Genomic DNA, 13,105 nt, shown 5'->3' on the forward strand with positions numbered 1-13,105 from the left:
GCAGAATTAGTTTATGGATGAAAGGGGTTCAAATAACCTTTGCTGTCTTTGCTTCCAAAAGGTTATAGCAGACACAAACACTATGCAGATTAGAAAAAAACATTATCAATCTTATTCCCAGCGAAAACATGCCCTGGCCAGGATATTTTATTTCTAGGCCACCTTTTAAGGCAAAGATCTCGCAAGACAGTTCACATAAAACTGTTACAAAATGATAAGATGCATTTCAATAAAAAAAAACCAGCAATCTAAAACAGTCATCTTGGAACTACTCACAGGTCAGCTACACCTTGTTACCTGCCCTTGTTTCTACTATTACCGGCTTTATGAAAAAGGGACTTTTAAAAAAACCCCACTTACACTGAAAAAATTTCTTCGGCAGGTTTTTTAAATCATTGTATGGAGAATCTGTTGCTAGACGATTATTTCTGGCTCTCTTCATCAGAGGAATCAGTTGGAATTGATGTTAGTCTTGATGAGGAATGTCTTGGTATGATATACAGAGGCCTATTAATTCAAGAAGGTACTGAGTTTGTATTAGTAATTGTCCGGAAATACTAAATATTCATGGAGTTAAATTACATGATGATCTTTGGGAACAAATGTTGACTATTCCATATTACAAAATGCCGCGGTTTGGGGGCCCCTCTCAGCAGAAGGAGGAGCTTCCAGCCAGGGGTCCAACTCTTCAGGGCAAGGGGGTTAGTGGAAAAAGGGGGAAAACATTTCCCTGCCTGGTTTTCCTGAAACCCCTGTTTGCCCAGGACTTGATAGTGGGGTGGGAGAGCTAAAAATAATGCCAATATATTTCACATCCAGCAACCAGTGCACCCCATTGGTTTCAGATAGTACATGAGTAGTGGAAGACAGGAGTGCCTGGCGTGCTCTGCTCCATGGGGTCACAAAGAGTCGGACACGACTAACAACAACAGATGAGTCTAAAGCAGTGTTTCCCAAACGTTTTTGGGCAACGGCACACCTGTTTACTGAAAAAAAATCTCGCGGCACACCACCATTAAAGCCCCGCCCCGTGACGTCAGCGCGCAGCGTCACGCCGGGAGGGACGCACAAAAGTGAAAGTTTTTCCCCTCGGCAGCTCCTCGAAAGGCTTCTCTCAGCTGCGCTCACTCCGCCTCGGAGAGGATTTCCCCTCCGGTCCCATGCGTTCGTTTGGGGCATCGCTCCGGCTGCTCCCTCTCCCGCCGCGCAGGAGCGATGCCTCTCTCTGGCTCTCCCTCCGCGCAGGCTGAGGGAGGGAGGGAGGGGCGCGTGTGACCCGTCTCTGCTGGGAGACCAAACCCAGCGAGGCAGAGTCGCGCGGAGGCGCCCAGGCAGCGCTGCCAGCTGCGAGGAGGAGCGCCAGGCAGCAGCAGGAGGCGCGGCCTCTCCTCGCCGCCGCCGCCCCGCCTCTCGCCGCCCGACTTGCCCGCCTCCCTCCAGGCATCTCGCGGCACACGAGGCAACGTCTCACGGCACACTCGTGTGCCGCGGAACACCGGTTGGGAAACACTGGTCTAAAGAGCCTGGGATACAAATTTTCACGGCCCTCTAGTGGCTATGGTGGCTCATTTACCCAGAAGTAATGTATTTACACAGGTGGCGCTGTGGGTTAAACCACAGAGCCTAGGACTTGCCGATCAGAAGGTCGGCGGTTCGAATCCCCGCGACGGGGTGAGCTCCTATTGCTTGGTCCCTGCTCCTGCCAACCTAGCAGTTCGAAAGCACGTCAAAGTGCAAGTAGATAAATAGGTCCCGCTCTGGCGGGAAGGTAAACAGCGTTTCCGTGCACTGCTCTGGTTCGCCAGAAGCGGCTTAATCATGCTGGCCACATGTCCTAGAAGCTGTATGCCGGCTCCCTCAGCCAATAAAGTGAGATGAGCGCCGCAACCCCAGAGTCGGTCACGACTGGACCTAATGGTCAGGGGTACCTTTACCTTTACCTAGAAGCATATACTTGATTCTGACCAAACTAAGCCTTCTAGAGCACAATATACATCAGGATCACACCTCCCACACACCAAATAAACCAACAACCCATAGAACCACAGAATCATAGAATTTTAGAGTTGGAAGGGGTCCACCAAAGGTCATCTAGTCCAACCCCCTGCAAATACGACCATAAAACCTTCATCACCACCCCTTATTTGATTTAACAGCATCAAACATAAAAGAAAAGACAATGGTCAGAGTGTACTTCATGTTTCAGAGAGAGAAACGCCCCTCCCACAGGGTCTGGGCTGGCTCATTTGGGGTTCATTTTATGTGGCTCATGTTAAAATGACTGCAAAAATACTTGATATGTTTTCAAATACAGCTTTTTTCTTAAGGTACCTTCTTTGTATATCATAATGAAAACGTAAGTGAGAGAAGAGCTGCAGACGCTGGAGTCGCAATTCACCAGCTGAATTGGTCCGCTACTGAGAAAGCTCCTGAAGAAATGGGGGGAAACCTCGCTAAGGGCTTGCCAGAGCCCCTGATCCCGTTCCATCAGTAGGTCTCTGAACTTAACTTTCAGTTCCACCTGTGTGCGCACGTGTGCTTGCAAATATACACCAAGTGGCTGTTCTGTAATAAAAGTACATGCTCATTTCTTCATAATTTCCTCCCAGTTTTACAGCAGATGGAGAAGGATTAATATTTAAATGTTTTGATGTCTAGCGAAAGTGGCAGCATTTTCTATGCATGGCAGGAATTGTTATCCCCTTGAACGTATGCCATATCCAACCTGCACACAAAATATAGCCATTTGTCTAAAAAAAGAAAAAGAAAAAGATGGGCCAGCTTACCATACGAAACAAACATATGAAAAGAGTGTGCAACGGCAGAGGTGTTCAGAAGACACAGACGCCCTGGATTTGTTCAATGAATGTTTGAGGGCAGCAGTAGGATCACGTGGGCCCTTCCACGTTGACACATGACTCTTGGCCATGCATGCAGCACCAGCATGAAGAGGGCAGAATTCCACCTTCCTTCTGAATGCACAGCCTTCCATGTGTGGTCACTCACTGCAGACAAGCATGGCTTGCAGGCATGTTCCAAATGCCATCTCAAGAATTCACTGAATGCAACAGGGAATTGTTTTGCATAGCCCTGATGTTGCTTTGCTTTTTTAATTGATGGCTTCCGATGATGAAATGAGCGGTCTTGAAAGCTCTGCCATTTTCCATTTGGAATAAACATTGCTATATAGAATAGTGCGTAGGGCTTTAGGTTATCAGCTTTATATGCTAAAAACTAAGTGTAACATTTCACAGTGAATATTTTAACGTAGCTCTCTTGCAAATCTAAATTTAGCAACAGCAGTTAGATAATATATATAAGCAGCCACAATCCAGCAGTTAAGTGTGCCTTGAACAGTGGTGTTTTGCATCACCAGGAAACTGTATTAATGTGCTCCATCATTTCTCTACATTTCTGCCTTTGGTGCAGTTTCCCTTTCTTATAACCAAATGAGCACTGAAATTGACCTGATGTTAAAATTGCTATTACTGTTATGGCAGGCCAAGCTAATTTCCTTGAACCTTTCCCATGCTAGATGGTTTCTGAAAGAAAACACAGACTCTGCTGATTTTGCTGTGAGAAATGAATCTGCAGCCACAGATCAAATAGGTAAGTAACTGCTATTAAGACAGAGGTTGTAATAGTTCTGATGAGTTGTGACAAGAACGGAAATGAGAAAACTCCATTTTGTGCCTTGCAGTTCGAAAGCACCTCAAAGTGCAAGTAGATAAATAGGTCTCGCTCTGGCGGGAAGGTAAACGGCGTTTCCGTGCGCTGCTCTGGTTTACCAGAAGCGGCTTAGTCATGCTGGCCACATGACCCGGAAGCTGTATGCCGGCTCCCTTGGCCAATAAGGCGAGATGAGCGCCCCAACCCCAGAGTCGGCCACGACTGGACCTAATGGCCAGGGGTCCCTTTACCTTTATGAGGTAGGGAAAAACCCCACAGAACCATAGCCAATCCGTCTGCTGGTAAAAAAAATTTCTCCCAGGCCTTGAGAATCAGCAACCAGCTGTGCCCATAGCAATGCTGGAGGTGGGATTCCCCTGTAAAAGGAGACTACACTACAGAAGAAGGCGGTGGGTGGGGAGAGCAGGCGTGGGGCTCCTTTTCCGCCCTGGGAGCAGACTGACCAAGGGAGTCTCAATCAGCTCCACTCCCAGGCGCTGCCCAGAGAAGCCAGAGCCCTGTCTCTGATTGGTTCCCTGGTTTGGGAAGCCCCTTCCCCACAGCCAGGCAAACCATATGGGGAAAGACTGTGGTCCCTCCTAGCACTGTGTGCTGCTGCAAACTGGACTCGCTGGTAAGTTGGGAATTTATACTGACAAAAACGGAATGGCAGACAAAATTATCTGAGTATGCTGAGATGGCAAGATTGACTGGGAAAGCTAGGAATCAAGAAGATCAACAATTTAACAGAGAATGGGATAAATACAGACGAGATTTAAAAGATCACTGTAAACATGTAAAAGCTTTGGCAGGCTTTGAATGACTCCTGCAATGTGATATAGTTCTTGGACGTATTGGATAACTGCAAAATAGATGCTGTTTAATATGCAGTTGATATAGAAATGTAGAGAGCCCAGGTTGGGAAGGAGGGAAGTCTCAATACAGGAATAAATTTACCTTATTCCCAACATTTTTTTACTTCTTTTATTTACACTACTGATGGAGAGTTACAACTGTGATTCATTGCATAAAATCAATAAAGATTAAATAAAAAATAAAAAGTTGGGAATTTGACCTTGTGGCAATGCCTATGCTTTGAAACCAGTTTGCCCAGGACAACCAGCCATGTTGCATCATTGTTTATCATAGGAGGCCCACAGGCGGTTTTGCCTTTGCCCCACTGCTTTCCCCCAGGAAATCCACTCTTTAGCAATAAACCAGAACAAACGGCAGTCACAGAAAACCCAGTTGTGTTTGTTCCGATTCAGCACTAAACTGCAGGTTTTCCCGGGGAAAGTAGCATGGCAAGTGGAAGTGTGAATAAGCCCTATGTCAACGCTGCGAAGCTGGCTTGGGTGTTTTATACTTTGTGTTGGTGTGTTGTATATTTATATAGTTTTGTTGTCTGTCTGTCCTCTATCATTGCTTGGTTCTCCCCCTTCCACTTCTTCTCATAGTACCTCAGGTTTTGAGGTACTATTGTCCAAGTCACACAGTGAGCTTCAAGGCTGAACTGGCCCTAACCAGTCCTAGGCTGTGTCGTGATTCAGATAGGGACATGATCTCACAAATGGGTCATTCAGATCCAACATTATTGGGACCTGGGAGAAGAGACGGTGGAAGAGGACTGGAAAAAATTTAAAGACTATTTACAAAAACATTATAAACTGTATGAATGTTAGGAGAATGCACGATTGAAAGTAACACGGCAGCAGTAATTTTGTTGTAAGATATATGAGAATAAGTGAGGTTTAAGGAAATGATGAATTCGAAGCAATACTATGTTCAAACCAACCAGTTTAAATTTATGATAAAGCTAGTTAAAATCTGGGACATAGTATCTGAGATTTATAAAATAAGAACTGAAATAAGGTAACAAATTGCTGTCTATAACTATGTGACTGAGAACGCAGGGAAGGGTGATGCGAGGAAGTCCAAAGACTATGAAAATATGACTTACGAACAACTGTATCTTATATGTATTCTTCTTTCATTCTTTGTTTACTTTTTAATTTTGTTTTAATTCTTTTTGTGTGTATGGTGATGGTATTTTATATGTTTGGTGGTTTGTTTGTTGTTTAAAAATTGCAATAAATATCTTATATAAAAAAACCACAATATTATTGGGGCCTGATTGATACATGAGGGTCCACACGCTCCCATTTTTCACTCTCCATATTAATTGTTATTCTCCTGCTTGCTATCCACATCACTGGAGAAAATATCCTGTCTTTTGTTTTATTTATGTTTTGTCCCTCCCCGTCCCTCACTCTCCTCAGGAAAACCTGTTCTTTAATGCTGAATCAGAACAAATGGCAATTTGGGTTTTCTGCAGTTTGCCATTTGACATTTTCTGGAGGTTTCCATTTGGGTTTTCGCGGGGAAAGCACGGGGGGGGGGCACGAGTGCTCAGATAAGGAGCTTTAAAGCGAGAAACATGGCATGAAAGGAAGTCTGGACAAGCTCTAAGTTTCTAGCATTAAACCGCAGCTTGCTTGGCTTTTAAACAATATATTTGCACAATTCTGATTTAAGAGAATTCTGCAGGATTTATAAGAATTAAAACAATTTGAGGCTTCTTAGTTCTCTGAATAGGGTGCGTGCATGTGCCAAATGTCCTGTAAAATCAGACAATTCCTCTCTCCCAGCCACCTCCAAACAACACCTTAGAACAGCTCAGGAACATTGTTCTGCTGAGAGTGGGGAGGGGAATCAAATCACTTAGATCATATGGGAAGATGAGCAGGTGAATGAATCCTGGGTGTGTTAGCTGACATTTTGGGGTCTTTTAATAGTGTTGCCTAAGTAGATACGGGAACAAAGTTGACTTCTGGGTTTGTGGGAGGGTCTGGTCTCTGTGTTTTTATCTCTGATATATGGCCTGTTGTTGCTGGTGTGAGTAACTACCTTAGTCCACATTGGGCCAGGGGGACCCCTGCTTATCATTACTGGGAGTCCCTTCTCACCACCTGCAAATGCTACTGTTTGCTGTAACTGAGAATGGCTGTGCTGATACTAGAGTGGCTGGGGAAACCCAGCCAGGTGGGCAGGGTATAAATAATACATTATTATTATTATTATTATTATTATTATTATTATTATTATTATTAGTCACCTGTAGCATCCAATTATGGCATGCAGCAAGTCCCACTCAACCCAACTAAATCACCTCTTTCCTCTTTGTTACATCAATATCTATTTACTCTTATTTCTCATGTGACTTGTAATACTAAAAGTAATGATGTTGACAACATATTGCCTTGATCCCTTATTTTAAATAAGTTACTGTATTTCCCAATTCTTTGTTATTCAGCCACAGGATTTTCTGTAGCAATTGTTAGCCACGAAAGTGCTGTGCCTGAGGAAATTGGCTTCCAGAAAGGAGACAGAATTGAAATTATTGGCTACTTTATGAGATGCATGAAGTGGTTTGTGGGAAGACACGCCCCTACTGGCCAAGTTGGTTTTGTGCAGAGCAGCCATGTCAAACCTGATGACTTCGAGACGACTGCAGCAGAGTAAGTACTATGGATGACCATAAAGCCAGGCAGTTACTCTATCCACCAACAAATTCCACTTTTAGGAATGTTTCTGCTGCTGTGCATCGGAGGTCATGAATGCACATCTTTTACTCCAAGTGTGGGCATTAGAACATAGAACTCAAAAGCTTTCTAGCTAACTATATTGCAGTAGACACAGGGATATTCTGTTCTCCAGTTATACTTACTGCTCTCAAAGGCTAGAAATGACTTCCATTCATGGGCGTAGCCAGGATTTATGTTAGTGGGGAGCAGGCTTCATGTTAGGGGGGCAGAACCTCAGTTAGTTAAGTATGTTTATTGATTTACTTGATTTGGGGGGAGCAGCTGCCCCTCTGCCCCCCCCCGGCTATGCCCACTAGGTATGTTTACTTGAGGAAAACTAGAGAGAATTTTGGAATAATAGCTATTTCCAAGTGGCAGTTGAGACTGGAAGCCTTCAAGCAAAGAACTGACAGGTTAGCTCAAAGCAGTGCAGTATGTGAGACGCAGGATCATTATCCCTGGGTTTGGCTTTGGTTTTGGTGCTCTTGTTGCATGCTTAGGGCTTCCACAGCCAAAAACAGCATCTTCAAGACCCAGCACAACACTCTGCCCCATTCACTTTCTTCCTTTCTGACAGCCTCTACTTTCTGAAGGCCAAATGTATAAGTTTCCCCCCCTTGTTTGACTGCTCCTCTTGTTCATAGCCAAGGACAGATTAAGGTATGCGAGGGCTCAGGCACCCTTCCCAAAATAGCCTCCCCCAGGAAAACATGAATCAAGCAACCACAAAATAAGTATTGTAGTATCTTTCCCAGTTTCACAAGTCCCAGCAAACCCTCCCCCATTTATTTTTATTTTTTGCCAACCTTGACATGCAAAAATAAGACACTCTGAGCATGTGCAATTTCACGTTTTAAACACCCTAAATTCATCATTGTGTTTACTCACTTCCTGCCTTTCGGTTTGGGGGCAGCTCAGGGGCGGCTTAAACGACCCCCGTGGGCCTTAGGTTGCCTACCTCTGTCCTAACTCCTCTGTGTCGTGTGCTTCCTTCAGACCACCAGGCCTGGTTTTCTTTGAAGAGGAGCATTCTATTTCTGCAGAAGAAACTGCCATTTTGGAAGAAAATGTGGTGAATCTCTTGGCACAAACATCACATTATAACATTTGCAATTTATATCAATTAGGTAAGCAACTCCAGTGTTGTGTTCTTATCTGCATGTCCACACCTTTCATTTTGTGCTGTGGAATATCCAATAAAATGCCAATGTGGAATATCCAGTAATATTTTTTAAGTCTCACTGAGCTCAAAACAACTCAACTGTATCAACTTTCTGATTCAATAACTTGAGTTATTCTGGAGAAAGCTAAAGTCTATTACAGCTAACCCCCAAAAAATATTTTTCGCAAAACATCCAAGTATAAAGACAAAAACCATCCATATGCCAATTAATATACAATAAGGATAAAATCCTCATTAAATATAAAAACTGCTGTCTCCTGGCTTTGACCTTTCAGCCTTCCTAGTGGCTTCTTTTTGCAAAAATATCACATCAAACAACATGCAGAAGCCAATGATTTCATTTTCATTACAGCAGCTGTTAAGACTTAAAATCGTGAGCAAGTTGTTCAGAATTCATATTCTGCCTTGCTCCTGTTCCTTCAGCACACCAAAAATGAATTACAATTTCTACTGGCTTCATTCTGTGAAATTTCAGATTCTTATTTACAAAATATATGCAATAGGGCTATTGTGATCCAGGGTTGTACTTAATACACCAGAAAATGACCAGGTGGATTTAATGAAAAGGATTGTGTTCACATTGCATATTTTGTGTAGTTCCATCCTCTGCAATAACTACAGCAATGGGGTGGCTTAAATGTTTTTCCTTCTATTATCAGATGGCCAGGAAGATTTTGAATTGGAGAAATCTACCGAGCGAGGTAAAAGGGCAAAGCAGAGGGATTATCAATATGTGCATCTCCCTTCACCCCGACCTTTTCAAAGTGCAAACAGCTGCATTGGACTGTGGAAAAGGCCCTGCAGGAAGCAGTTCAAGCCTTTCCTGGTGCCCTCTCCCTGACTGGAATCCTGTCCGCTCTTTCCTCTGTCTTCCCTAGTTTGGTCCAATGTTTTTCTTGTAGTTCTTGATATTTCTTCTCGTGCAATGAGATAAATGTATATCAACAATGTAATGCAGTTTACTTTTTCCTCTGAAAAGCAGATTTTGCCGTTCGTTGAGCAGGTGCTGGCTGCTTTGGACCAGACCTGATCTTATTATTTCTGTTGCTATTTTCAGGTGGGATTCAGTTCCATACGGGCAAATTCCAGGTTGTGCCTTTGCAGTTGATTGCAATGTCTTACACAACAAGCCACTTCCCCAAAATATCAGACTTCTTGCAAAAAAGAAAGTGACAGAGAAATGGAATGTGACGTTTGAGATAGCACTTGCTTGTATGCAACACCCTCTAGTCTCCCCACAAACCAATCAGAATGAATGCTCATTAAAGAGCAAACATTGTCTAATCTCTCTGCAGACAAATCAGGATAAATGTCCCATAAGCAGGTCTTCTGCTGTAAGTGCTCTGAGAATGTTATTGGATGTTGCTTGTGAGATATATATATATATGAAGTACCTGAGGCCCACATGTGCCCTTGCTCTGCTTTGCCTATGGAAGCCCCTCTCTCTCATACATGGTTCATAAACTGACTTCTGACCTGGTAATTAGACCTGGGCATTTATCACAATGAATTATTATGACTTATGTTTCCCTTACTTCCTGCGATTCTCTGTCTTTTGTATTTCAGAGATGTCACATTCCTTCCTTAACAAGCATTCTGGCACAATGAAAGACAATATGGTGCATTCCCTGATGAAAGCGAGAAGCTTACAGTTGCACAGGGAAGAGGTCAAGGATCAGAAAAGGCCATTCTCTGCTTCAGATGAGGAGATGCCTTCTAAATCCCAGGATCCACACTTCTGCATATGCCCAGATGATGGAGTTTGTGGGCCAGAAATCCTTGATTCCTTACTGTTGTTTCTGAACTGCAAAGGATATGAGAGCAGTTTCAGAAGCATATATGACCTCTCATTTTCCTTTCTTAGCACCCTATTCCATGGCTATGCAAGCGAGGAAGATCTGGTTGATTATTTTGTACTGGCAAGGGAAGCAGCCAAACGAGCAAGTCTGCCAAGGGCTTTGGCGCGACTCTGCTATCTCCTGGGAAGAATGAGTGTCCGGAAGTTCAAGCTTTCTCAAGCTCGGGTTTATTTTGAAGAAGCTTTGGCAACAACACAGGGAGATTTTAGTGACCTCTTCCTTATAGCTTCTCTTTATACAAATCTAACTGGTATCTACCTGAAACAAAAGAACAAGGAAAAGTGTGCTTGCTTTTTTGAAAAGGTTGCTTCTTTGCTTATGGGAATTCCCAGCTATATCAGCAGCACCAGAATGGAATCAGATATTCTGAAGTATGCTTTAAAAAGGGCAGTGCTGAGTCAAAGCAAGTATGCAGAAGCTAGAGCATGCTTCCTGCTAGCAAAGCACTATCTGAACTTTCGCCAGGGTGAAGAAGCCCTGCCATTCCTAGAAAGGCTGCAGCTTCTGAGTAATGCCTTGGGTTTACAAAATGGCTCATTGTCAGTGGATTGCTATTTTAAGCTAGGTCCACTCTATAGTGAGAAGTGTTTGCCCCACCTTGTGCTAAGCTGTGTTAAGGTCGCCTCTTCTTGCAGCTCATGTACTTTGTTGGAGTTATTCAGAAGCATTGACTTAGTATTTAAAAATGCTCCCAAAGTCCATTGCTTGAAAACTGGGGGGCAAAGACATCCCTCCCAGACTGCATATTATCTCAGACAAGTACTCCACTTGCTAGAGACCAGCAAAGAACACCCAAAGTTGTGCAGCATGGTTTGTTGCTATCTATCTCTACTATATAGCCACCACAAACAGTACGGAAAAGCAATCGACTACATGGAGAAGGCACTAGATACAAATTCACATTCAAGCAGTGAAGAACTTATTGGTCATTTAGTCTTCCTCAGTTGGCTGTATATTCTCCACCAACACAACACGGTGGCTCTGGACATTTTAAATGCTGTAGTAGAGTCTACACAGAGCAGTCATCAGCAGTTAGGTATTGTTTACAACATGATTGCCATTGTTTTAAAGAGAATGAATGATACAAAGCAGGCAGCTGAAAGCTACTATAAAGCCCTGAGCATTTCAAGAGAGATGGGACTAGTACATAATCAGGCTGTGGCTTTGGCCAACCTTGGGATTCTTTGTCTGCATTCAGCTGCCAGAAGTCTTGGAGAGCGTTTCTTAATTAGAGCAGTAGCACTGTTTTCTGAACTGCCAAGTGTTGAGTGTGGCAGAGATTTTATATACATCCTTCTCAGGCTGGGAAGCTACTATGTCAGTGGAATTTATAAAGATAAAGGGAGATGTTGTTTTGAATGGGCATTTTTGATAGCAATGGAAGCAAACCATTTGGAAGGTACGTATATTATCTTGCTTTCAAAACTGGGGTAACTTGTATTTCAGGGCCACCGTTGCAGATGCTAAGATGAGAAGTTATCTCTGCACAGGGAAATATGAGAAAAGTTGGTTCCCTTATTTCCTTTGTAAACTCATTTGCTACTCTTGAATTAGCTTGTTCATTCTTTGACATAATTATCAATGGACTTCCCTGTGTCCCTTCCCTCATCCTACTAGAAAAAGCTTCTCAGGACAGAGATTGCTACCTCCAAATTCTTCATTTGTTATAATGAGCTGGAACCAGCAATGGATGTAAATACTAGGGTGAGGTGATAAAAACCGCCACTTTCTATCAAACCCCTAATTAGGGATGGGGAAAGAACCTTCAGAAGTTGGGATTCCTAAGCCAACACCTGGTCCAATCAAGGTGCATTGTGACCTGGACCAGATCATGAGTCCTTTTCAGAATCTGCAGTCCTGTTGATCTCTTTACGACAGAGACGGCCAAACTTGGCCCTCCAGCTGTTTTGGAACTACAGTTCCCATCATCCCTGATCACTGGTCCTGTTAGCTAGGGATGATGGGAGTTGTAGTCCCAAAACAGCTGGAGGGCCTAGTTTGGCCATCACTGCTTTACAAGGTATGTGAGGGCTGCAGCACTGCCTCCATCTGGTAAAAAAAATGTGTTTCCTTTTTAACAATTTGGTTATCTAGCCCAGTGTTTTTCAACCACTGTTCCGCGGCACACTAGTGTGCCGCGAGATGTTGCCTGGTGTGCCGTAGGAAAAATGGAAAAATCCAAAAGATTTTTTTAAAAAAACAAATTTCAAATTTTCGCCCGCTATGCGGGCGCCAGACCGTGTCCTGGGTATGGGGGGGTTTGACCCCACCCTCGGCCAGCAGGGGCGCCAATTGGCGCTCCTCAGGGGGACACCCTCCACTTTTCTGATGTGATTGGTCCAGACTCCAGTTTTGACCTATCACACTAGGACATCATCTTCCGACTTCCTTCCCGCCCGAGCATAGTATGCGCAGCAGCAGAGAGAAGAAGACGTCGTGATTCGAGTTCACCAGGAGAACTGGAAAAGTTGTCATTTTATTTCTCTTCAGTCTCCACTGAATGCCTTGACTGGGTTAGGGACCCTTATAGCTCAGCATCAGTTGGTGGAAAGGACATGACTTTACAGGAGCAGGAGGAACTAACTGAACTGAGACAAAATCGTGGTTTCAAGCTAAGATTTGCTGATCTACCTTTGGACAGTTTTTGGCTGGATACTGCCAAGGAGTTCCCCCTTCTGGCAAACAAAGCAATTTTGACATTGCTCCCATTTTCCACTACATATCTGTGTGAGATGAGCTTTTCAAGCATGATTGCTATAAAAACTAAATACAGAGAGAGACTGAGAGCTGTTGACGAAGAGCTACGTGTG

General features: G+C 43.7%; 1 protein-coding gene across 3 annotated transcripts in view; it reads left to right on the forward strand.

Moving 5' to 3' along the window:
• SH3TC1 (SH3 domain and tetratricopeptide repeats 1) overlaps positions 1 to 13,105 on the forward strand; it is a 36,902-nt gene that overhangs the window by 11,274 nt on the left and 12,523 nt on the right. For all 3 annotated transcript variants that reach the window (XM_083460694.1, XM_083460695.1, XM_083460696.1), the window contains 7 exons: positions 383 to 523; positions 2,328 to 2,490; positions 3,536 to 3,609; positions 6,983 to 7,187; positions 8,250 to 8,380; positions 9,096 to 9,137; positions 10,003 to 11,694. In XM_083460694.1, the coding sequence (XP_083316820.1) occupies positions 383 to 523; positions 2,328 to 2,490; positions 3,536 to 3,609; positions 6,983 to 7,187; positions 8,250 to 8,380; positions 9,096 to 9,137; positions 10,003 to 11,694 (2,448 nt within the window). The remainder of the gene's footprint in view (positions 1 to 382; positions 524 to 2,327; positions 2,491 to 3,535; positions 3,610 to 6,982; positions 7,188 to 8,249; positions 8,381 to 9,095; positions 9,138 to 10,002; positions 11,695 to 13,105) is intronic.

Source organism: Podarcis liolepis (genome assembly GCF_965112155.1).
Source record: "Podarcis liolepis genome assembly, chromosome: 9".
Taxonomy (NCBI): domain Eukaryota; kingdom Metazoa; phylum Chordata; class Lepidosauria; order Squamata; family Lacertidae; genus Podarcis; species Podarcis liolepis.